Source organism: Motacilla alba, chromosome 1A (assembly GCF_015832195.1).
Source record: "Motacilla alba alba isolate MOTALB_02 chromosome 1A, Motacilla_alba_V1.0_pri, whole genome shotgun sequence".
Classification (NCBI taxonomy): domain Eukaryota; kingdom Metazoa; phylum Chordata; class Aves; order Passeriformes; family Motacillidae; genus Motacilla; species Motacilla alba.
In genome coordinates, this window is record NC_052031.1 from 56,034,432 (window position 1) to 56,060,350 (window position 25,919).

At 37.5% G+C, this 25,919-nt stretch overlaps 1 protein-coding gene across 13 annotated transcripts in view; it reads left to right on the forward strand.

The window, feature by feature from the left end:
• PACSIN2 (protein kinase C and casein kinase substrate in neurons 2) overlaps window positions 1-22,869 on the forward strand; it is a 54,514-nt gene extending 31,645 nt beyond the window's left edge. For 8 of the 13 annotated variants that reach the window (XM_038153043.1, XM_038153041.1, XM_038153036.1 and 5 more), the window contains 10 exons: window positions 7,716-7,872; window positions 8,608-8,843; window positions 9,511-9,666; window positions 10,713-10,888; window positions 13,332-13,452; window positions 14,423-14,428; window positions 15,527-15,651; window positions 16,320-16,436; window positions 17,406-17,602; window positions 21,062-22,869. In XM_038153043.1, coding sequence (XP_038008971.1) covers window positions 7,716-7,872; window positions 8,608-8,843; window positions 9,511-9,666; window positions 10,713-10,888; window positions 13,332-13,452; window positions 14,423-14,428; window positions 15,527-15,651; window positions 16,320-16,436; window positions 17,406-17,602; window positions 21,062-21,174 — 1,404 coding nt within the window. In that variant the 3' untranslated portion in view covers window positions 21,175-22,869. The remainder of the gene's footprint in view (window positions 1-7,715; window positions 7,873-8,607; window positions 8,844-9,510; window positions 9,667-10,712; window positions 10,889-13,331; window positions 13,453-14,422; window positions 14,429-15,526; window positions 15,652-16,319; window positions 16,437-17,405; window positions 17,603-21,061) is intronic. The other 5 variants (XM_038153044.1, XM_038153047.1, XM_038153045.1 and 2 more) reach the window with 5 other exon arrangements.
• The last annotated feature ends 3,050 nt before the right edge of the window (window positions 22,870-25,919 follow it).

Consider the following 25,919-nt stretch of genomic DNA (forward strand, 5'->3'; position numbering starts at 1 on the left):
CCTGTGAGGATGGTGAGGCCCTGGCACAGTTTGCCCAGAGAAGGCGTGTCTCATCCCTGGCAGTGTCCAAGGCCGGGTTGGATGGGGCACTGAGCAACCTGGGATAGTGGAAGGTGTCCCTGCCCATGGCAGGGGGCTAGAACTGGATGATCTTTAACATCCCTTCCAACCCAAGCCATTCCATGATACTTCTGGTTTGGAGTCATCTATCCAAACTAAATTTGACTACTATTTAGTCTAAAACCCATCCTTTTTTATATGTTCTGAATTGGTTGGTTTGTTTCTGAAGATTGCAACTTTGAATTCTGGTCTTAATCTTTCTCAAAAGGGTTAAACAGCTTTAATCAATGTGTTTTGTTTGATTTGATTAGAAAAGCTGTGGTGCCTCTGGAATGCCATCTGGGTGCTTCATGCCTCAGGTCACAGGAAGTAAAGAACTTCTAATCAGTTTGGAAGTTGTTTTGTTGCTATAGATTCTGATGTTTATACTCTTGTTAGGGGTTTTTCAAGATTTTTGACACAGTAAGTTTTTTTTTTGTTTTTTTAAATCAGCTTGCAGTTTGTTAAAAGCCACCTTGATATGTTTTAGTGCCACAGCTGAAAGCAGTGAATGTATTTGAACTTGGATGTGGCACAGAAGTGTCAGTCTGGCAGGGTGAGCTTTCGAGTTTGTTCCCTCACACTCCAAAATAGCTCAGATTTATTTACCTTTGAACTGTGCTGCAAAGCCCATCTTTTTCTTAAAGGCATTTGGGAAAGAGTGAGGTGGCTAGCTGTGGGACCTAGCTGAAAAACTGACTGTCAAAGCTGGTTTTTGTTCACTGTATATCTGTTAAAACTAAAACATTTTTAGTTGTTGAAAGTTGGTTGATCTGTTGAGCTGATGAGAACTGTACCTAATAAAATGTTGATAAAAAATAAAATGTTGATGTTTGATCTTCAAAGCTTTTGCCATTGCTGTTGACAGAAATGTCATTGTCCTTGGGACATGAAACACTTTGTTCTCTATCAGTTTGCTGACTCTATAAGGTTTTGGTTTCTTTTGGAACTGTCACTGCCATTGCTATGGTTTCTTACTAAAAAATGTAAATCTGGAGTGTGTAGTTGCCTGGTAGTAGATTTACTACTCTAACCTTGTCTGGTTGCATATGCTCAGACTGTCCATGGAGCAGTTCAGTGCAGGTTACTTCATCTGTTAAACTTTTTTTATTAAGTTGCTATTTCAATACTGTTCATGGAAATTTCCAGTTCTGGCGCTGAGAGTTAAGTTCAGTGCTGCAAATACAATACAAATAGTAACTTGTTTCCTCTAAAGGTTAGCAGTTTTTATTACAACACAGATATTGTTATCGGGTTCTGATTAGTGGTTGGGAAATTGCTGTCTTGTTGAAAGGGAATTGGAGAAGTTGCTGTTATGAACTTGTGTTCATGGTGATGGCTTACTGTAGATCTGGCAGTCAAAAAATGTGGGTAGGTCAAGGCTTAGGCAGGGGTAGTATCTTGTATCAGAACAGCTGATATGAGTGAAAAAAACAGGCTTTCAGAATTATACATGTTTGTTAAGTGTGCCAAAGAAATAGCAGCAGCTTTCATAATTAAATGGAAGTGGGATTTTTGTATTTGGTAAACCCAAGATACTATTTTAAGGCTTTTTGTCTTCTAGCAGGATGACAAATCCTTTTCAGTAGAACAAATCCTTTTCTTCTCCTCTAATTTCTTTAGGTGTTTAGTCAATAAAAGTACGTAGGAGTTGGAGAATTTCATACGTGTTTTAATATAGCTTGTTTAGAGAACAAAGAATTGCAAAATACTAAGAAAATACTTTATGAAGGGTAATTCCCACTATAGCACTGGAGGATTTAATCAAAGTTTCAGTTGTAGAAGTGTCTTAAATTACCTAAGAGATGGAAATTTCACTCTCCTAATTTATTTTTCTGTCAAGCCTCAATGTACCTTGATGTGTCTGGTTAAGCTCATGACTCTCTCTGGGTGTAGAAATCCTAGAGACTGAGGAATCTTGTTGATATGCTCCAAGAAGGGATTCCTTCATCTGTGTTAGTTGGCTGACAAGGATGATGTGCTCTGGGTAATCAAAGATTGTTGCTGATAGCCTGAACCAGGGTGGCAGCAGGTTTTCCAAGGGAAAGTGGAAAAGGTACAGTTTGAAAGCCTTTCTATTTCTTTCTCAGCTATCATATGGAGTTTAAGCATTTGCATGACTGCTGTAAATGCAGCATAATCATCTAGGGCCCTTTCTGCATCCAAAAATAGACCAGTCCAAAAACTGGTTAGTTCCAACATTGTGTTGCTTTAGTTAAACATGAGAAGTGGGCATGAGACCTATTGGCCTTGTCCTACTGGAGAAGTTTGGAATGTCTATGAAGGAATTTGGAATAGTAATAATTAACAAAATGCATCATAAAGTTTGCTTTCTGTTTATTAAGCTCCAGCCTTATGCTTGCAATCACTATCAGGGATCTATTACAAGAAAAATGCCTTCGGCAAGATGAGACCAATGCTCTTGTTCAGTTACATGCCTGTGAAGGTAAGAAAGCCAATGAGTGAATGTTCCTAGAGATCAAAGTGGAAGTGTATGCATATCTTGCAAGGTAAGACATCAAAAGGTGCAGCTACCTTCCCTGTGGAGGCACTTACTTTAAATGAGCTCTAGGTCCCACAGAGACTGTGTGCTTCCTTATCTCCCTGACTTTCTGCTAACATCAGCAACGTGGAGCCCATTCATTGCAGGAGTGTTTCAAACACCTACTTACCCAAACAGAAATAGTCACTGAACAGCTGCTAAACCTGCAGCTGGCATTATTTTAGCCCTGTGAGTGATTCCCTTGGAGGACAGGACCTGGTGTGCATTCTGAAGTGCTGTACACAGGGCTTTTGTTGTATTCTGAAGGACTTGCTGACAATTCATTAGCAATATAAGACTTTCAACCTCTCAAAGTGGAAGTTGATCCCCTGTGTAGTATGGATGAATTAAATTTGGCCTCTGTTTGCATTGCCATTGTCCCCTGCCCTCTCCTAACCACATAAAAAAACCAAGAAAACAAACAACTAAAAAACTCCTACCCAAAACAAAAACCCCAACCAACCAAAGCAAGGCCCAAATGCAACGTTCTGGATAAAAATAGTTGGACTCTGCAGTAGTAGACTCCTGTCACATAGTTGTTGTTTAATCTCCTCCTAACTTTGAGCAATGGAATATTTTTCATTTATATTGCCAGTGTTTGCTTTACTGGTGTATTTGGCTTAAGATTTTGTGTGTTTAAGAGCTTCCTCAGGATTTTTCTTGTAACCAGGGGTGAATTTATATGCATAAACTTAAAATTACTCAGAGCTAATGTTCCTAGGTACTTGGATTGTGTGTGCTAATTATGCACCAAGATGATTATTCTTGTTTATAAAAACCACACAGTGGTTGTAGATGTTTAAGCTGGTTGAAATGTTTGGAAACTTCCCGTTTGACGTAGCTGGAAAGAAATTTTCCTCATGGTTAAATGGAATGCTGGAAATAGTATGTGTCCTTATGTTGGCCATTGGTATATGCGGGTTTGACTGTGAACCTTTAAAGCTTATTATCTGTTTCATGCCTAGGAGTATTTGTCCCTAGAAATACCTTGTTGACTTTCTTTTGAATGGTTCCAGTTCATAAAGGCTGATTTGTTAAGAATAAGCTCTGCAAGCTTGGAAAAAGAGTTGACAAATCTATCTTCAGGCATTTGAAACTCCTGAAGTATTTGTGGTATAATGTTTGTCATGGTTTACTGAAATTACCTGACAGGAGTTTAGCAATAGCTGAATGTTTGCCACCTTCTGGGCTGCTAACAAATGAAAATGCTCTCTTTTTTTCTCTCAGTGTACCAGAAAAACCTGCAAGGTGTGTTCAACACTCTAGGCTTTTGTGCTATGAATATGCCTTAAAATAAAAAAAGAGTCTAACAGCTGAGGTGAAGGAGCCTACATAATTTAAGACTCTCCCTTTGTGTTTAGCGCTGTGAAATTGTAGAATGAAGTTGCAAACTCTTAGATAAATTCCTACTAAAGATCCTATCAGTGGCAGTGCTTGGCTCCCTTGGTAAAAGGCAAGCTGTCTGCGCTGCTAACTATAGGATGATCAATGCCACATCAGAGGGTGCCTCTGTGGTTTTTTCTGGACATTACAGATTCCCTAAATCTGAGATTTAGCAGAGGATTTGAGGTGACATTGCTGTGCTCAGGCCTGAGAGAAAGTTATAAAATCAGAAGGAATGCTTTCTTGGTTTAGCTAAATGGAGACCTGACAGCATCTATAGTGCCTGTAAGAGATAAACGGGGCAAAGTAGGATCAACTGAGATTTATTAGCAGCAAAACTCAGTATTTTTTGCAGTGGAAAAGAGTTAAAACTGGTGGTTAATTCAAATTAGAACAGGTAGGAAGAGTGACACAAAACTATGCATCACAGTTTTCCCGGAATGATCTGATTGCATCAAAATGTCACCATTATAATGGTATTTTAAATAAATAAACTCTTGGTTATTTCCTTTTGAAGTGTTTCTGACAACTAAGGGTAAGCAACAAGTGAATTTGATATCATGTAATAAACTATCTCTTTCAGATGGATGTGTTGTTGATGCTAAAATGAAAGTGGGGTACAGTTTTTAAATATCTATTTTTCTACTTGAAATGGTAAGAAAGTTTGTAATCTTACAAGTTACTTCTCTGAAACTTGAAAAAATGTGTAGGACATGGAGACTTAGAACTTCATGTCATAACTTACTTCATGTCTTAGTTATCTGCTGTCTGTTTGGAAAGAAATAGTGTGATGCTCAGAATGATCAGAAAATTATTCTAACTAGCAAAATCATGTATTTTCATGTACTGTACAGGGGTAATTGAGAAATCTGAAAATTGCCAGGCATTATGTAAAATGACTCTGACTGAAACAAAGAAGCACAGGATTTTTTTTTGTTTGTGTTGTTCCTGGTGAGTTGCTACAAATAAAAGAATTCTTCATTTTTAATTTGCTCAAATACTTCTTGTGAAGGGGAAGGGGGAGTCTTGCAGAATGTTTGCCATTTACCTCAGAAACTGGAGAAAAGAGTCTTGAATAAACAATATATAAGATCATGTTTTTCAGAGTTCAGGATGTCTTCTAGTTTTTCACTTATTGTTTTAACTTCTCTACAGTTAATCTAGTAGATCCTTGACAACCTAAAGACTGAAATTCTTTTCCCTTTACTTGGCTCTATGGCCTAAGGAGCTTGTGTCTCAATCTTATGTCCTACAGTGACAAGCTGCACATTCTACATCTCTAAAATGTGTCATTGCAGTGTCCCTAACTTAAAATGCAATTTTTAAAAGAAACCACTAGGTTTTCAAAATGTTACATGCCAAGTTATATAACTTATGTTTTCTGTTATGGAACACAGAAAAAATGCTGTATTTCCAAAATTCTAGCATTCCTAATGTGGTAAATTTCAGTGTAAAAAGCTTTCTTTGCAATATCAGGTTATTTTCTAGTATTGTAGGCCTGGTTCCTCTTTTTACTGATTCTAAACTCTGATGCTGAGGTCCTTCAGCCCTTCTGTGAGGAGAAGGAGGAGGTGGTGGGTTAATTATCTATGGTGTGTGTGCAGCTCTTTAAAAGTGCCCTTATGTGATAACAGTGAATGGTCACAGGTAAGCTCAGTTCAGTTCTCTGAATACCTGCCTGAAATTTGGCAACTGCTCGATGTTACCATGAGGTCAGAGTTTGCTCAGAATGAAAGGATTAAATATCAAGGCAGCCAGCTCTCATTCAATATTACCATTTAAAATGCTAATTTGATTGTGAGAATTTATGAAAAGACATGTTCATGCTACAGACATAAATCCCTGGGCACATAACTGGCGACACAAATTGATGCTAATATAAGGCTTCAGTAGTTGTGCCAAGCTAACATTACCTGTTTTGAAAGTCTGCTTGATTGTGAACCTACAGCTGGAGTAATTTTGAGCAGATGAATGATTTGTCTTTCATTACAAAGAGTGTAGATGTTCTTGGAGGTATTTAATTCCCTTAACACTTTGATTACATGTGTATAACTGTCTACTTCTCCATTTCCATTTCTCCTGAAAATATAAGGTTATTTTTCATGCTTTCTTGGTAATAGATGCAATCAGTTGACATGGATGCATTGACTCTCTCTGGTAGCTTCTTATTTTCAGTTGTATTGTGGCTTATGTTTAAATGGGCAGGGGGTGTGTGTATGCATTTGTTTACGTGATTTAGACAAATCAGTGACTGCTAACTAATACCTTACTTAGATGCTAACTAAATTCCTTTGATCTGTTGAAATGGATCTAGTCCAATAGTCCAAACCAAAAAACATGCTCAGATGAATTCTTTGAAGCCACTAAGACAAATGGGTTTGTAATGTCATTGATGGTTTTGATTTTATTTTTTTCCCCAGATTTAATGAGAAGACCTAGCATATGTCTGTAATTATAGTATAGTCATTTATTCCTCCAGCACTTAGTATAGGGATTTTTTCCCCTTTTAAGAGTATTTCCCTGTGTACCATTTTTCTCAAGCAAATGGCTTGCATGTACATCTGCTGACAAAATTCTGAATAAATGTGAACCTAAAAGTTGGATGTTTTTCTCTGTCAGATGTGAAGCAGATATGATTCAAATGTAAAAATGACTAACACATTTTGAGTATTTGAATATTTAATCTACTGCCTTGCTGCTAATCTTTGTTTTTCAGTCAGGTGGTTTGGGCAGATAAGAAACTGGCTGTGATATTTAATAGCCTGTGCGAGTTCTCTTAAGAGTGCTTAGGTCTTGTTTAATGTTTACAAAAGCCAGCTGAGAGACCTTGAATTCAGTGGAAATGTTACTCTGGGAGCAGTGTAAGGATTTTTTCCCTTTCAGACATTTAGATTTGTTATTCCATGTTGGTGTGTGCACAAGAGTGAAAGGGGAATGTTAATTATATAATGGATGTTCACTATATGGTATACATTTTGCTCCATGTCCTCATTTTATTATAGCTTGTACATTGAGCAACTGTGGGGGCTTTTTTTCTTTAGTATTTACAATTCTAAGTATGGTAACTCCATATCATTGCTGTCAGTATCTTCCCACATTAAATTCTAGAGTATACTTTGGAAATAATTGCTATCTGTTTTTTCAGCAGTGACTGCATTCTTAAAAACTATTATTATGATCGATAGAGATGTTGCAATGCTCCTTTGCATGTCTCTGCAGTTTTATTAATCCTGAAAGATTAAACACAGCATAAAATTAAGGTATTAGGTACTTGATAATGAATATTGAAGAGGGAAAGAATACTCTATTATTTCTCTTAATTTTCTCCACTATCTAGAACATTATCAAGAAATAATAATGCAGAACAATTGTGGTGACTGCTCATAATTACATTGCAGACTTAATAAAATATAATAAAGCTTTCACTTTTAAAATTAACAACTTTCTTTTACAGGGGAACTTGTAGCCTTTGCTGCATTGTTGCAATTAGGTTTTATGATAAATTTATGATTAATTTTAATGTTTCTATTAGGTTTTATGATCAATTGATTTAAGATGAATGCACCTGATTCCATAATTGATTATTTCCTGCTGTATCATCTTACTCTTAGTTTACAGTATTTCTGTTGATTAGAGATTTCTCTTGTTTTCAGAGCTTTCAAGCAGAAATTAAGTCTTTGTCTCTTGGTAGGTTGGAAATTACAAGAGGACAGTAAAACGAATTGATGATGGCCACAGACTTTGCAATGATCTCATGAATTGTATTCATGAACGGGCACGGATAGAGAAGGTCTATGCTCAGCAGCTCACAGAATGGGCTAAAAGGTGGAAGCAACTTGTGGAGAAAGGTAATGCTGAGTTTGAACTCTGACAAGTTTCTCAAATGGAAAAAAAATGTTTCTGTATATCTTTGTTTTGGTAAGTACAAAGTAAAAATACTGTATGTTTTAGCCTGTAATGGAGTTTTTGCAAGAGGCTCAGTGATGTGACAAATGGCCAAGCTTTTTTGGATAAAAACCTAACGAAGCAAAGCCCTGCTCTTTTGCAAGTTCACTTGCTTCTTGCTGAAGCAGATGAATCTTGCCTCCAGTACCCAGTTATGTTCTAGAGAACTGTCTGTTTCTAGATAACTACCAGTACAGTTTGAAAAGGGATTCTGAATAACAAGAGAGCAGTGACTGTGGGGGAAAGACTGGTAATTAAAGACCTAGGCATAAAGACCTAATGGAAGGCTAAGGTGATGCTATTTAATATATTCTGCAGTAGTTTATCCTTCCATGGTTATTCACCCTTCAGAAAGTATGTTGAGAAACTGAAGGCAGTTCAAAGGAGAGCTCACATGTGGAATACTGAGAATTGTGATACAGGGGTAAGGGCTCCAGACTAAATAAGTATTATTTTTTCTGGCTTAAAAGTTTGTAATACTCTAAATTGATATGAAAAGAAATTGTTCCCTTTTCTAGGTTTCCATCAACATTGCTTTTTACAAGTGAATATAAGTCAATAGTTTCAGGTAGTTTCTTGGGAATATAAGTTCCATGTGGGTGATGGTTACTGAGAATGACACTTTTTGTTGTGTTTAGGCCCACAGTATGGAACAGTAGAAAGGGCTTGGTGTGCTTTTATGTCAGAAGCTGAAAAAGTGAGTGAACTGCATCTAGAAGTAAAAGGTTCACTGATGAATGAAGATTTTGAAAAAATCAAGAACTGGCAGAAGGAAGCCTTTCATAAGCAAATGATGGGAGGATTTAAGGAAACCAAAGAAGCAGAAGATGGATTTAGGAAAGCTCAGAAACCCTGGGCAAAAAAGCTGAAAGAGGTACAGCAGTAGATTATGTATTAGCTATCCTGTGTTGTAATATACTAATGTTTCAAATCTCTATAAGGGAGTAAACTCCCTATTCTTTCTGCTGGACCCTCCTTTCTCTTAAAGATCTCTTGCTTTCTGTCCTCTTCTGAAAATAAATATTTTTCTCTTGGTCTCTCCTAATCTTCGTGACTTCAGTGAAAATCTGGGAAAAGTGAAATTTAAGCTATCATTTGAACAGTATCTTATTTCATGCAATTGAAAGTTACTAATTGCTCAAATAAATGAGGGAAAATGTGTTTGTGGATTTCTCCCCCCCCCCCCCCCCCCCCTTAACATTGTTCTTAAATAACAGGCTGGTAGAAGAAGGGGGAGCAGGTGAACATGGGCATGAGTGAGAAGTGTTTAGTTGGGGACTTTCTGTAAACCTTTTGTTGAGTCTGTTCAATGCTTCTCTAAGCTGTATAAATGACATTTCTTGTATGGTGAAAGAATGCTCCAGTAATTTCCTCACGTTGATTCTTATATGTTGTTCATTCTTTGGCCTAAATGAAAACCATTTCCTGCTCTTCCCCCCAAAATAAAAATAATCCTGAAAACAAAATGTTTCTTCATTGCAGCATGATTTTATGGTTGCTGTAGACTGTTCCAGATACAAAGACTCAAATCTTTTTTGTAGGTGGAAGCTGCAAAGAAAGCTTACCATGCTGCTTGCAAGGAGGAGAAACTGGCTATATCCAGAGAAACAAACAGCAAAGCTGATCCAGCACTGAATCCTGAACAGCTCAAGAAATTACAAGACAAAGTGGAAAGAAGCAAACAAGATGTACTAAAGGTATACTGAATGTTTTTTGACCTATAGCTTGTGCATATTTAATCTCTTTTTTCCTCCTGAATGTGCTGTGAACACCAGTTCATGTAGCTCTCTGTCAGTTCCAGTTCTGTACCAAAGTTTAGTTTTCTCCCAAGAATGTGTTCTTGCCAAATTTTTCTTCTCTGAAGATGAATAATATATGGCCTCTATTCCTTTTAAGTATTTTCAGCAGGGAGCTAAGCACAGTAAGCCAGCAAACTTCTAGGGCAGAGTTCTACTTATTTACTAGTGAGGGCTGAGCTATTTCACTCAAGAATCTAAGACACAGATGCCTAAAACTTGCTGACAACTAAGTATGTCATCATTCTTGACTGCAGAATGCATTTTTTAAAAATGAAGCTGATATAATCCACTTAAATAATTGCTGTTCTGTAACACAATTTGTTTTATCTCTTCAGTGGGCTGCTACTGAGAGGCTTTTAATGTGTGATTCCTCAAGGATGTCTTTCCTTTGAGAATGCTTTTCTGGGACCTGGAATGTTATGTTCCATCAGTTGGGATCTTTTAATTCCTGCCTGTGGACTACTTCTGTAAATTAGTGCAGAGTCTGAGGTTGTATCTGTTAGCTGAGCTCACAGTGCATGCAATTTATGTTGACAAGGATGCACACAATGTTTGGGGTTTTGGTCATAACTCACAGTACACTATGTAAATTACTAAAGGAGAAAAGACAGCACTTTAAAAGGTCTTCAAATACTTTCATTAACTTGAAAGACTTTCTGCTCTGATTTACTCTGTAACTCCTTTTGTTTTTATCTTTAGAGTTACATTAACATTTGTCATGGTTTCTGTTAAAAAGCCAGAGAAGAGGCTTGAAGGTTTATTGTAACTGTTTCTGCAGTTTACTGAAATAATTCTCATTGTCCCCTAAGGTGGTACAGTGGTCATGAAAAGAGTTTGCAGCCTGACAACTTGTGGTCTAAACCTCGGCCATTACTGCATTAAGAGGTCTGTGTTGCAGGGCAGTAATAAAATGTATTGCTAACAGTTTGGTTTTGTTCCCCCAGACAAAAGAGAAGTATGAGAAGTCACTGAAAGAATTAGATAATGCCACTCCTCAGTATATGGAGAACATGGAGCAGGTATTTGAGCAGTGCCAGCAGTTTGAGGAAAAGCGGTTGCGTTTCTTCCGAGAAGTGTTACTGGAAGTCCAGAAACACCTTGACTTGTCCAACGTTGCAAGGTAAAACTGCTAGATGTCAAAATTAGTGCTTAATATACTTTTCTGTGGAAAGTAATAAATGCTTCAAGTAGATCAGAGTTCAGAGTTCTGATTTCTTTCTAATGTGTTGCTTCAGATTAAAAGTGTAAGTGAAAGAGATTCTTTGTTTTGTCTAAAATGAGATTAGCACATATCTCTAACATTTGCCAGAATCAACAAACCTGCATTCTTGTGGTATTTTATAATCAAATATGTTCCAATTAGAAGGGATTCAACACTTAGAACCAAAAAATGATGGATCAAAGATTGGGAAAAGAAAGTCTTGGTTTATTATGTGTCTTGCATGTTTATTAGAGAACAAACTGGAATTTATTAGTGTAGGACAGCAAGAAATTTGTAGTCAATACATTTATTATTAAAATATTAGAGCTTAGTAATGAAATTACCTTGATCTGGGGATGAATTTAAAATCCATAATTTAACCACTTCTGAACTCTTGTCCACCTTGATTTCAAAGTCTGCTCTTTATACTGTCATATAGATCAAGTATGTCTTGTATTTTGTTTTTTCTGCCCAAGCCCTCACTGTATTCCAAGAAAGCTAAACTTTTGCTAGGGAGCTCCAGACACAGGAACACTTGCAGTGAGTGCTGTAACCATGGCAGTATTTTACATCCCACTTCTAACAGCAGAGATCATGTGCACTCTGCTTTGCACTTCAAGTGCAAGGAGAAAAGGAAGAACTGATTTTAATCTGAGCATTGTCCCAAACTGGCTTGCTATACTGTCACACAAATGTTAATGCTGGCAAGGAAAGGGGGTGGCACAGAGGCAAGAAGAAAAACAGAGCAAGCAGTAGGTAAGGGCAAAACCACTTATTTTGTGGTTTTTATCATTACCATTTTGGGTGGCCTCAAAGTTCTTATGGAACTGCCGTGGGAGATAGATTCTTTTTACTGTCAGAGTGGATAGATGATAGAATTGCTGCCTATTTGATTCAGTTTCATCAGGTTAAATGAAACTACAAATCAGAAATAAATAGGGAATAGTTGACCGAATGGACAAGGTTGGGGAAAGACTACAGAAAATGACCAAGTGGAGAGGCATTGATTTCCTTTTAAGATACTTAGAATTCAGGAGTGGTCATAGTAAGCATCAAACAAAGAACAGAACTATTAGGGTGAAACCAGGGAAAAAGGAGCTGTAACTGTTGATCTGTTTCCTTATCTTTGTCTCTTTAGTGCAGAGATAAAAGAGGTAGAATTAGTCATGAAAAGAAAGTTTGATTTTTAACTGTAATGATGCTAAAGAGCACAGTCCAGAAGATAGCCTGCCATGTTTTCTAGAGATGGAGACCTAAAGGTTATTGTTGATTTAACTGATGGCTGGTAATGGTATTCCCTTTCTCAAAATACATGTCTCTCTATTTCTTAAATGCATTGAAATGACTACTGATGTAGGAAAAAACTCATACTGTGTATGTGTTAAAGCAGTCAAATATTGTATAGAAATTGAGAAATGTGGAAGTGTATTTTGAGAAAGTTTGACTCCTTGACAATGTAGCACTAATGAATTCTAAATTTTGTGTGATTTGGTCTGGCAGGATTTTCACAAATACTCTACCTTGAGTATAATAGCAATTTAACTATATATAAAATAATATAATAGCAGTGTCTCTTATTTTAAGCCTTGCGACTGTTGTGTTGAGACTTTTTTAAACTCTGAGTTCCATATTGCACCATATTGGTGGCTCTGATATAAATGTATTGTCATGCACATTACCATGTGCATGGTCTAGGATCAGAGCTGTATCTGCAACATGACTTCTGTTCTGTTAATGAAGAACAACTAGAGTGAGAGATAAGAAAAAGTAGTAAGGTTCTTTTTCACAGTGTTTGATTCAAATAGTATAGTTAGTAAAATCAGACAGTACCCAAACCAGTAAAAGCAGTTAGCAGATATTATACCTGCATAGGAAAATGTTTAACCCATTTACCTCTGCTTCAAGTTTGGGGGTTTTATTTTTATAATTGCTTACAAACCTCACTGGATTAAAACAGAAGTTTTCACAGAGTCCTGTGGACTTGGCACAAAACCAGTTTCTACTGTCTTGTAGATAAACTTTGAAATTCAAGAAACTTCCAAGACTGCAGTTCAGTTGTTTAAATACAGTCCTATGTGTATATATGTATTTTAATAACAGCCAATTAAATTACACAAGAATCATAGTTTTAAAATCTGGTCAACAAGGATTTTATGGTGTGGTGAACTTTGAGCAAGTTTACTTGTTGAACTACTCTTGCCATTTTACAGGCAGTTAACAGGTCTGTCAGTGTTTAGGTCTGTCTTGCTATAAGTTTCTTCAATACTATTGTAAACTTTAAAATATCTTTTTTAAAAACTGCTTAGGGATTTGCCGTGATTCTGAATGTGATACTAAATTAGAAGACAAATGTGTTTTTCAGTTACAAAAATATCTACCGTGAGCTGGAACAGAATATCAAAACAGCAGATGCTGTTGAAGACTTGCGGTGGTTCAGAGCTAATCAAGGTCCAGGGATGTCCATGAATTGGCCTCAGTTTGAGGTAAGGTCACAGTACTTAAACCACAGAATTGTTTTGTCTAGTTTTTTCCTCTTTGCTTTACGTAAAATTTCTTTCTGGTGTAATTCTTAACTTCAAGCTTCCAACACTGAATCTTTTTGTTTTGCAAGTCATAGTGTTTTCTTATCTCAGTTTTCACTGGGCCACAACTTTTGGAAGTGATTATGTTGAGCACCTATTTAAAGAGAAAATGGGTAAACCAGAAAACTATAGTGCCTTTTTCTAAGCTTAAGTCATTACTGAGTTGTTAGCCATTGTTTAGTCGATACATCTCTGACACCTGCAAAGGTTATCCTTTATGTTTTACTTCTCCCCTTTGGTGGGAGACTTCAGTTTGAATTCCCTTGCTGTTAGCAGGTAATTGTAGCGTATGCTGCAAAGACTCTGAAGAAGTCTGAACTAAACAGTTCAAAATTTGAAATTTGATACTTAAAATTCGAAACTGCTCTATTTTAAAAAAAAGTTCCACCTTTACCCAGTTAGTAATTTTATTGCTGGATGCCATTTTCAAAAGAAAGGAGTTTTTCTAAGTAGTGTTCTGTTACCATAGCCTACAAGAAATATGTGCAAAAATGTGTCAGTGCAGATCATACTACTCATGTATGATAGCTAGAAGTGGAATGAGTTGGACTAGAATCATGGGTTTAGTTGAAATAAGTTCTAGAGATTAAATTAATGGAGAGAAGCATAAACTCGGGAGTGTTTCACTGTTCCCTTATTAACTATAAAGGAAAATAGCACTTGTTTTGAAAATACTGAGTAACTTTAGATTGGAGGTTTGAGGAAGAAAATTCATAACAGTACTTTAGAATTTCTTTGCCTGAAACACGGAAGTGCAGTTACTTCTGTGTGGGGAAATTACTATCCTTTTTCTTAAACATTATAATTAACAAATTAAATGCTCCTGTTACTGTTTTCCTAATCAAGTTTTTTCTTGTTTACATGCTACAAGGATGACGTAAGTAAAAAAAGCCATGATCAAATGACTATGAAATTGCATTGTAAACTGCAAATGTGGATAGGTCAGTGGTCTTTTAACTGTGGTAACTCAGAAATCCAGTATGTATTTTACAAAGTTAAAATAATGAGGTATTTGAAGAACTGTGAAGAATGCACTGGACTGACTCTGCTACACAGGATTAATAGCACCTCTGAAAACTTCCATTTCCTGATAAAAATACTTATCTCAAATGCCATCTTTTGCATAGCAGACTCTCTCCTGACTTCTTTTTACTTTTAAGACTTCTGAGAGGAAACATGTCTCAGCATAGGATATTTGCTTGCATCTAGTTTGTTTTCTGTTGGCTCCTGCTTTGTATCAGTATAGTGTATGTAGTATAACAGGATCTCAAAGCTTAACTTTGACTTGATGCAGGAGCTGTGTTTAGATCTCACCATGCCTGTCCCATCTGCCTCTGAATGGTTCAAAACATCAAGGGTCTACAAGTGGCATCATTAGTCTTGTCAATACTTGTGTTGATTGGAGCCTTAACTCCTATAGATGGCTTTTTTAGGACAATGAATTTCACTAAATGCAGAGTGAAGTACCTTAAGGACTTAAATCTTAGGCACAAATTTAAATTACCTTCTTCTTTTAAGTAATCTGAGAGTCCTTCTTGAGAAGTAAGCCCTGTCTTACAATGCTTTTTTTAATTGATTGAGTTAGAGTTACCTTTTAAAGACAAATGTCTTGGCATTATTTGAAACTGTGAGCCCTCACAGTACATCTTTTAAATATCTTTACTGGCCAGCTCTTTTGATTGCTTCAGTTGTGTGCCGCATGTCTGGTGTTTTAAGTCTTTTCAAGGGGTTCAGAATACTAAACAGGGAAGTGCAGGTAACTTTGGGATTTTGTGAGTAGCACAGACACCTATTTGCATTGCTGGAGTAGGAACTAGATGAGAATTGTAAATTATATGTTTAGAGTGACTTGTCTTTAGTAATTATTGATAGTGTTGGATATATAGATGTCTGTTCCATAGGTCAGTCTGAAAATTAAATATGATAATTACTTGTTCAATTGAATTTCTCAGTCATGTTTTGTATTCATTGGTAGGAGTGGTCTGCAGACCTGAATCGCACTCTCAGTAGAAGAGAAAAGAAGAAGGCTTCTGATGGAGTGACTCTGACTGGCATCAATCAGACAGGAGACCAAGTTTCACAGCCTAACAAACATAGCAGGTAGCTTTTTTTATGCCTAAAAACACTAATTGGAAAAGATTGTTGCCTTCAAATGCACTAAGCTCTACAGGAGCAAGAAGTCACTGTCCAATCAAATGATAAATATCTGAAAGCATTTTTGGTGATGTCGCTGCACTTGATAAATTAATTTCGTAATTATTCTTCGTTTTATGGCTCTCTTTCAATTGGGAGCTGAAAGAAACCAAGCTTCATGAGAAACTGAACTTTCTGTACTTGATCTGGTAGTCTCTTCCTGCCTTCCCATCTCTAGAAATGACAATAATGCTTTGAGGTCTTAGTTTGCAAAACATTTAGTCACATCAGAATTCTGGATATGATTAATACAGAACTGTCAACATCAACTGCTTTAAAAAGGAATGAAGCTGGCCAGAAAAATTGCATTGCCTTTTATTGCAAGAAGTAGGGAAAAAGAAATTGTGGTCCACAAAGGATATTCTAATTGTGGAGGAATGCTCCTTATTTGAGACTTTCCAAGGTTTCTTGAGTCTTATGCTGCATATGATAGATGTTTTGGTTTTGTTAAGTTGTTTATATATTTTTTTTTGCCTGAAGGAGGGGTCTGCTAAGAAACTGCTTAATGGGGCACCAGTGACAGTGTTCTCTTATACAGATAGGGTCACCATAATGCTTTTTCTTTTCCAAATTAGCAGTCTTAGTGTCCAGAGTAACACAGTGCAGTCAGTACAATCAAGTTACAATCCCTTTGAAGATGAAGAAGATACTGGGAGTACTGTCAGTGAAAAGGAGGACAATAAGATCAAAAAGTTGGTGAAATGTTTTTAATCACTTTCACATTTGTGCTTTCTCTATCCAGGGTTTTCTATTTTTGGTTTCTATAACACTACGCTGGTCAGTGCATGAGTTTTTAAGCAGTTGTGTAAGCAACACTGTAACCTAACTTGTCTTTCCTAACAGATGCCATATCTGTTGCTTGATCTTTGGTTTCAAACTATTGTGGTATTGGCAGTTGCTAACAGAACTGCTGTTGCTTTTTTTCCTTCCTTTCCCAGGCCTATAAAATGTTAAAACTGATGTGTTTTTCTAGTTAAACTGCTTCTGGAGCTTTACTGCTCTGTGTCTTCTCACTGAACAAATCTGCTTTTAAGATGCTTTCTTTTTTTGTTTAGGACCTTCTCAAGCAGCTGCCTGTTGCTTCAGTGTACACTCTAGGGATATTCCACTCTCTTAAGTGGCATGTGCATGCTGAACAGTGAACATTCCCTTAAATGATCAAGTTCTTGCAGTATAATGATGTTTTTTGTTGGTGGATTGCAATATAGAAAAAGTGTTGGAAATGATCGTACAGGTGCATAGTGGTTTGGGAGGAAGGTTCTGCAAAGCAATATAAATGTTTTACCTAAACCAGATAATCCCTCTCATCAACTGTGGCATCCCTTTTACCTTTCCAGAGTAAATAATCCCATGGATTATGTGGATTTTTTGAGAGAGAAGTCCTTTGAGTTTGTGGGGAGATTGACATGTGTTGGTTTTGCTTTTTTCTAACTTTTTAAATGCTTTGCAAGAATGTTTTTATTTTTAATGAGGCATTGCCAGTTAGATTTGAAGATACCAGAAAGTTTAAAAGCTGGGCCTTAGAGTGGAGTTAAAGCATATTTAGGAGTATTTCTAGTGGTATTTCTAGTCTCCTGTTTTAAAAGCGAAAAATAATAATGTGGTATTTCTAGTCTCCTATTTTAAAAGCAAAAAAAGAGAATTTCAAAATTGATTTTCAGTGTTAGCAGCTATGAGAAAAACCAAAGCTACCCTACAGATTGGTCTGATGAAGAGTCCAACAACCCCTTCTCCTCCACTGACGCAAATGGAGACACCAATCCCTTTGATGAAGACACCCCTCCTGCCATGGAGGTGAGAGTACGTGCACTCTATGACTATGAGGGCCAGGAGCAAGATGAGCTCAGCTTTAAGGCTGGTAAGTTTGCAATGTTCACTTTAAAATATTTATCAAAAAGGAGAAAGGCAGGGGATTTTTTTTCTCTCTTCACCTTTTATTTTCTGAAGTCACCTGTTTCTCTGGATGTACAATTCCACATGCAGGATCCTATCTAACCATCATCCCTCCTAATAGTGCTTTTTGGTATCCCCTGTTTGGCAGCCGTCTGACTCCTAAGGTCTTTGAAATGTGTTGGGTTGCTTCTGAGATGCGCCTCTTTATCCTAAGTGAAACAAAACTACCTGCAGAACTTAAAATCCTCTCTCTCCCTTTTCTTCCTTGGTGACAGTAACAGTTGCTGCTTTTAGCTGTCTGGAAATACTAACCCTACAAAGTTGTTTTTTAAAGGAAAATACTACAGCAGCTATTCTTGAAACTGTATTAAATCAACCTATACCTTCTCTGTTTAAATAGAAAGCATCCAATTTTTGGCATCCAACTTTCTGCACTGCTAACTTTTTAGGGTTGAAAATTTAGCCATGGACAGATACTTCTTAGAAACTGTCTCTTTTCACCCCTCTTCAGTGTATGTTAAGTACAAGAATTGTCTTTACCTGGGTTTTTTCAGTCTTGTGTTATATTAGGGTACACTTAGTACACCTCTTCGTTCTTAAGGTATTGTATCTCCCTTGAGCCCTAAACCCTTTTTCCCCTCACTGTTACAGGAGTTGAGAGAACAGAATAGATGCAACTGATGGGGAGACCCCATCACACACTGTTTCCACACACAGGAAGGTGACATCAGGGTGTGGTGGCTGCACACCACAGGTGCTGCTGCCTCCAGCTGAAATCTACCCCCTGTTCATGCCTTTCAAGCCAGTTGTTCAGCTGTCTTACCCAGAATTGCAGGAGACATTTTCCAACCAGGAATTCAAGAACAAGATGGCAGGAATAGTTTAGCAAAAGGAAACAGTACTTCACTTTGTGCAAATGAGAGAGATGGACACTCTGAGTTTGTCTCTTTTCCTATTTGCTTGTCATTTATTCCCATCTCCTGTAATAATCAGATGAATTGTAATAGAAAAATAGGATTCAAATGTTGAAAAGAAACTCCAGAAAGCTTTTGTCTGCCTCCCTTTCAGCTAGGGTTACTTAAGGTTAGTGCTATTTCTGTACCACCTGCTGTGGTTCTTAGGTGGATGTTAGGGCTAAAAGTTAGGAAACCAGTCCATGTTGTAGCTAATTAGGGAACTGCAGGATGTCTGTTCTGCTGATGAATGGGGGTGCTCAGAGCAGTGTGTCCCTGGTCATATTCTAAATGCAGTTTGCCCTTTCTGAACCAAAATACCCCCCAGCTCAGGTGGTGGTGCTGTGCCTTTAACTCACCTCCTTCCTTTTTTGTTAGTGAAACCACTGAATATCTGACTTTTCTTCTTTGTAGGCAAATATTGTAGGCTTCCAGAGTGGAGGAATGGGTTATTTGTCCATGAACTTTGCTAAATTGTGCCCTGACAGAAGTACAGTACTAACAAAACATCTGGTACTGTCTGTGGAATACACACAAGCCAAAAGTTCTTTTCATTTTATAGACTTTACCTGCTCCATTTTTCTCAGCATGGGATGGAAGCATGCTAATCCTCTTGAAATATATATCTGATACCTGTGAAGCAGCAAGGGTTTACAGTAATGAGTCTTTCCTTGGCAAAACTATGCAGTGTTTATATACACAGATGTAATGGTTAAATACAAAGTTAGGTGTTGTGTGCTGGAGTACCAGCTGTGTCACTTGCATTAAACCACTGAACCAAGTGGCTCTCAGTGTGTGAAGTCTGTAGAAATAAAGCAGAGGAGGTATGAACTGTGAGATATATGCAGACTTCACTTAAAAAGTGTTCAGTACTTGGAAGGAAGAGCATTAAAGAATATTACAACACCAAATGATGTCATTGATACAGTTGTAGGAAAGGGATGATGTGCTAGACCATTAATCCCCTTAGAGATGCTGAATTAATAGGATGGCTACTTAGTTATTAGGCAGAAGTGTTAGTGTGACTAGCTTTACATTGAACATACAAAAAAACTGAGGAAAAGAACTCACTAGGTCAGGTGGGAGCCAATTTAAAATGTACACAATCCTCTGTAGATATCCCTAGGCTCCTAAGCAGCAGTCAGCAGAGGATTAATACAGCTTAAGGATTTGTTCAAATGTAAATGGATATTCTAAGTTAGGATTTCCTTGGGTATTCAAAGAATTTACCTACAAAATGCTTCTAAATACATGTTACAGAATTTGTGCTCTGCACAGTGTCCATTAAATGTACTTTAATACACGAAACTAATTTTTTTAGTGGAGTACCTTTACATCTGGTGCTTTTTGTTTTGTTTTTTCTCTTTGCAAACAGCCATGGGAGGTTTCCAAAGAGCAAAAATAACTTTATTCATATCCTATGAGAGGTTTTATAAGCATGTAAGAAGATGGGACATAATTATTTACAATATTTGTATTGTGGCCCTCGGTGGCTGAGAATAGTGACAGTAAAGGTTGTCCCTGCATTGTTGTCAGAGTATGTTATTGTGTGTTCTGGTTTTATCATCACAGTGGTTTCATTGTAACTGCTATGCAGATGGCACTTAAAAGTGCTAATATCTTCTTAGACCTCCAGGATCACCAAGTTTCCAAGCCCAAGCTTGGAAACTGTCATTGAAATGTGAATTTTTTGTTTCCACTCTTTATTATAAACACACACTTCATGGAAGGTTTGAAATTGTACACTCCCATTCTGCAGCACTAAAAAAAGTGGAAAAGTTGTAACATATTTCCATAAACCAAGTAGAGTCTGAAGTCTGAAGTGCATTTATTCACAATGGGTATTTATTAGTTTTCTGATAAAAACTAGAAGAGATGAAACTTCAACCTTTTTATTGAAGAGAAAAGCTATAAAGATAAGTATCTTGAGAAGATTTAATATGAAGCTTGTCCATTTCTACCATAAAATTTCTAGTCCTTAGGCTAGTTTATATTCTCCTAAATGACACCAAGACTGTCTACTATTTGGGACTGTAATAAGTGATTAATATCTTCATCATCTATTTCTGATTGCTAGGATGAAATACACATCAGTTTTATCTAGGGAAAACATTTGACACAAATTAGTTGCACTGGAGGATATAATTGTTACTCAATGTGGCCTTTTTTGCCTGACTGAGGTGGAGCTTCCTTTGTTCCTACGGAGCATCTTGGAGTCTGCAGGCTCTCAAAAGTCAAAGTATTCCCTGAGGATGTGGAATATCAGATGTGCATTGCAGTCAAAATGAAGTTATCTTATAGTTCATGAATGTCTGAATGGATAGTCTGGAAGTTAGCAAGCAAATTCTGAGTTATTTAATCTTTGTAGCATTTTCTTACATGTTTCCCTTAAAACCTTAAGACAATAAGCCTAATGAAACATTTATTTGACTTGCACTAAGTTGGGGAATAATGTTCCTTTTTTTCTTCAGGGGATGAGTTAACCAAAATGGAGAATGAGGATGAGCAGGGCTGGTGCAAAGGACGCCTGGACAATGGACAAGTTGGTTTATACCCAGCAAACTATGTGGAACCAATCCAGTGACAAAGGACAAAATAAACACAGAAGTGTCACAAGAGCTCTGTAGGCCTGTACAGTGTATTTAGGTGAAGTGAGAGGAAACTGAATGGATGTATAGAGTGTATATATTTTAATGAAAAGGTGAGAGCTTGATACCCAGATAAGGCTGAATGAAAGAAAAAAGCTTGACATTGTTCTCACAACTTGTACACAATGCAAAGGAAAGGAATAAGGTTGAAAAAATAGTATGATAGGAAAAATACTTTTTAAACTTTTTCTTCCCACATGGTCTGTTATTGTGGATCCTAAACATTTTTGCATTTTCTATGCTTATGCCTCATCCTACCCCAGATATGTGGCTTACTCTGACTTTTGTTCAATCAGTTATTTTAGTGACCTTCAGTAACTTGCAACTTGAATTTAAAAGATTATTATAGTTAATTTTTTATTTGTTCTTATCAATGTCTGAAAGATGAAGTATTTTTTTATTTAAATGCTATGTAGTTAAACACCTTTTTGTATGCTTTATCAATTAATACTTAAATTATGACATAGATTTAGTTACCACTTGACTGAATGAAAGCTCTTTCATGTTGTAGTAATCTTTCTGTGTTGTCAGCATGGCTTGAAGTTGTAAATGGAGTTGTAAAACAAAATACTGTATTTAATAAATATCTGTTACAGAAGGTTATTTGTAGCAGAGATACCTGCAGGTGTCATGGGCTGGGATTCTATTACAAATGTTCTTTATGTGGGTTGACACTTGAACTAAGAGTTTTCCATCTAGATCTTAAGTGTCATTCAAAAGAAATATGAATTCTGCATAAGCCCCAGAAGAGTGGCTATTTCCAGTACATGTTTGCAGGGAAAGAAATATCTCCTTCTAACTGCTAATGATTTTTGGGTGATTTGAAATGTTAAATCTGTGAAGGCTGATTATCTTGAACAGAGAAGACTGTAAAATAGACTAAATGCTTTTATTAATAGCCTATCTATGTTGTGTATATGTACATATAATTTGATATTCCAAAATATGAAGAGCATGGCTATTAGTTATCAAGCCTTTTGGTGTCAATAAGATTTAGACTATTTTAAGAGTTTAAATTATAGGTATATTTAAATCTGCTTTCCTGCCATATTCATTACTGTACCATAGACAAAGTATTCTGTGATAAGATTTTTCAGAAGTACAGTAAATACACTAATATACTCAAAATCAGTATTTGTGGATAAATTAATGAGTCAAAGTATAAACTAGCTTTAGTCCAAACACGGATTATTGTAGCAGAACACTGTAAAATCTACATTTGTTTGCAGTTACAACTTGGCCAGCTGTAATCATCAAATATGCACTTGTGACATTGAAAACTGGGTTGTAAAACTACAGCAGATCTGTGTTAAAACTATCAGGTAAGTAGATATGCCATGTCAGGAAGCTATACTGTAATGAAGTTGACAAATCTTTTTAAAACACTGTCAGTAATCTTGGACCCTATCGTTTGCCTTTTGAGCTTATAGATATATTTAGTCATCACTTTCAGTGAATCCAAATGTGCAAGCTTAAAAAGTGGATGTATGTATATGTCTGTCAACGAAAACTTAACAACATATCTATTCATCCACAGGGCAGTTGCTAAAATTGTCAGGAATTACTGGTTTGGGTCTTTGTATTGTAAAATATTTTAGAAAACAATAAAATCTGTTAATCTCTTAAATACACAGAATTCACCTTTTACTATTTCAATGTATTTCAAAGCACAGATAATCTGTGCATTTCATTGCAATTCATAATGACAAAACCTGCATTGTGTAAAAGAGCCACAAGCAGGAGTGTGACATGGGTGATTTTTTGCCATTTACAAAAAAGGGAGGTGCTATGCACAGGAATTCTTGGCAAAACATTCCAGCAAAATCTTCATGGAAGAAGAGGAAACTGTCTTTTATGGCTGTACAGAGTCCACTGTGATGCTGCTTTCTGTGGTGTTGTCAAGCCTCAGATAGCACGGGTGAGCAGCTAAGCTTTTTATTTCTTTTTAAATATATTATCTGAATATTTTCTGCCTTTGAGTTTTCTTGTTGACTGGCAGTGATTAATGCAGTGCTGTTTGTGACAGCTGGCTGAAGGTTTTCTGTCATCTCCCCCATCAACACCTGCTGAACAGCAGATCCCAGAGGTTCATAATCAGCAGCACAGGGTCTGGTTGGGGGCCTGTCACCAGTGGTGTCCCCCAGGATTAATTGTTTAATATATTCATCAGTGCCTGGGGTAAAGGGCTCGGTGGTGACACAGAGCAGGGAGGAGCTGTCTGAAATCCAGATAAGACAAATGCAGGGTCCTGCACCTGGGGAAGAATAACCCCGGGCACCAGAACAGGCTGGGGGTCACCTGCTGGAGAGCAGCTCTGAGGAGAAGGGCCTGGGGGTCCTGGTGGGCAATGAGCTGTCCTTGAGGGCAAGGAGACCAGTCAGAACTCATAAGGTACTTTAGCAGTGTTTCACACTTCTGTGATCCTAAGTAACTTATTAAATAATCAATAAATAATCAACTTCCACCCTTCTACTTAAGCTTTTAATAAATCTGCAAGTCCAAACAGGAATTCCTCAGGGGGACACAAAGGTATCCTCCCACTTTTTATTACTGTAGTCAGTAACTGATTAAATGTTCATTTACTTCATAGCAGTTTACTTCAGCTTTTATGAGGGACATGAGCAAGTACTCTTTAATCATCCAAGTCACTTGTTACCTCAGCTAGATCATCTTGACACATGAAATTTCCGAGCCTGCAAGGTAAAAAACCAGATCAATTGTGAAGTACTGTGGTGACAGACACTCCTAGAATCTGTATGCAGAAAACACTGAAATCTGACTGCCCTGGCAGAGATAAAATATTGTGTGGCAAATGCAGGTGGCTTTTGCAGTGGGGTGCTACATGCAGCTGGAGCTTTGTGAGTCCCTTTTAAATGCCAATAAATAGCAAGAGTTTGGCTTTGCACTGGGCAATGGTGTTAGGATGTAGACACTTCCAAAAGTGGAGAGCTCCATGAAACCTCACCTGTTTGAAGTGGTTATGTTTTATGATATTATCAGGACAAACACTGCATTAGTACTAAATAAAAAACTTGAACTGGTTTCATCAACTGTTTTTTAATGTAGATCTTAAACTTCATTTCCATGTGCTGGGAGAAACATTTGAATGCTTGATCTTTCTCTTCTAGGGAAGGCTTTTTCTGTATGAATTATTTATACTGCACACTGCAGTAAACAGTGATACTGTATCACTGCAGTGATACATCTGTGACTGCTGTCCCTTTGAGGTTACCATTTGCAGAGCGCTGGCCTGAAACCTGATGAACTGCAGTTGTCATGAGGCAACATACTTACAGCATAGCTGTGGCCAGGGACAAACTTTGCTTAGTGTGACTGAGCTTTCCAAAGGGCATGGAGCAGAATTTGTACTTACCTAAGGGATCCTTTGGCACTAAATAGCAGTAAAGATGTAGCTGGCATGACCTGGGACTGTACCTATATTCCACCATTTCTCAGCAGCACCATGAGGAGAAACCAAACAAGGAGGGAGGCTTGATAATAACTGGCAAACAGCACTGATAGAATTTTACAGAACTAAAAGCTTTGAGTATTGGAAATGGCAGCAAATGTTTTGGAGCTTTGAGAAAGTAGGTGTCCACTGAAGCTGTAATACCACACAACTCCAGGCAGATGCAAGTGCCAATTTCTGGTTATCAAATCAGCCAAAGAGGAGACTCTTCTCAGGAGATAATCCCAAATGGTTTTCCCTTGTATTCATATGCCCTGGCAGGGCTGTCTGGCCAGTTGCAGGAGCCCAAGCCTTGCTGTGGCAGTTTGATAGGTGAGAGTAGAAGAAGGTTACTTTTCCTGTGCTTCATCAGCTCACGGAACAGTCCTTGTGCCTAAAAAAATGCCCAAATAATACAGGAAGAACCCCTCCATTTCTGAATGGCTGTGCAGAAAAGGCAGGATTAGCACAGGATCAGTCTGGAAGGAAGGGCCTCCAAATGTCTTCAGTACTATCTCTGGCTCAACACTGAACTTGGGACAGGTTGCTGAGTGTTGCTGACAGCCTCCCAGGAGAGAGTTTCCACAGCTGCTATTGTCAAACTGCTCCAATATCTGATTGTCCTCATCATGAAACCATCTCCTCTTCGTATCAAACTGGAACTGTGTTCTGGGTTAGTGTGACTTCAGAGCTCTTGGCTTTTGATTTGAAAACCAGCACACACACACGCACACACACACACACCCCCTCCCCCAGTCACACTCTGGCAGTGAATTGCTCTCATTTACACATAATTAGAGGGCTCCTATTGCAGGGCAGGCTGCACTTCCTAGGTGTTTCTGAGCATACACATATAACAGTGTTCCTCCATATATCTATTTGTCAGACCAGCTGGCATGGAAGCAATTCTTAAGGTGTTCCCAGTGCTTTGGGAATACAAATATGTGTTGTGGCCATTCTTGGAAACCACCAGCAAGATGTGATATTCCCACACTGAGGAACAATTGGCAAAGTAGCTCTTATGGGCCACTTTCCCACCACTGCAGCTGTTCTCTCTCTGTGCCTTCCCTCTTTCTGCACTCCACTCAAATCACAAACTTGCTGAAAAATGAGATATCTACCTCTATTCCCTAGAAAAATTAATCACTTTTGAGGGTTTATTCTGTTGGCTTCCTTTAAACCAGTTTGCTTCTTCCCTGGACCTGGACAATCATAAATCAGGAGGAGAATAGG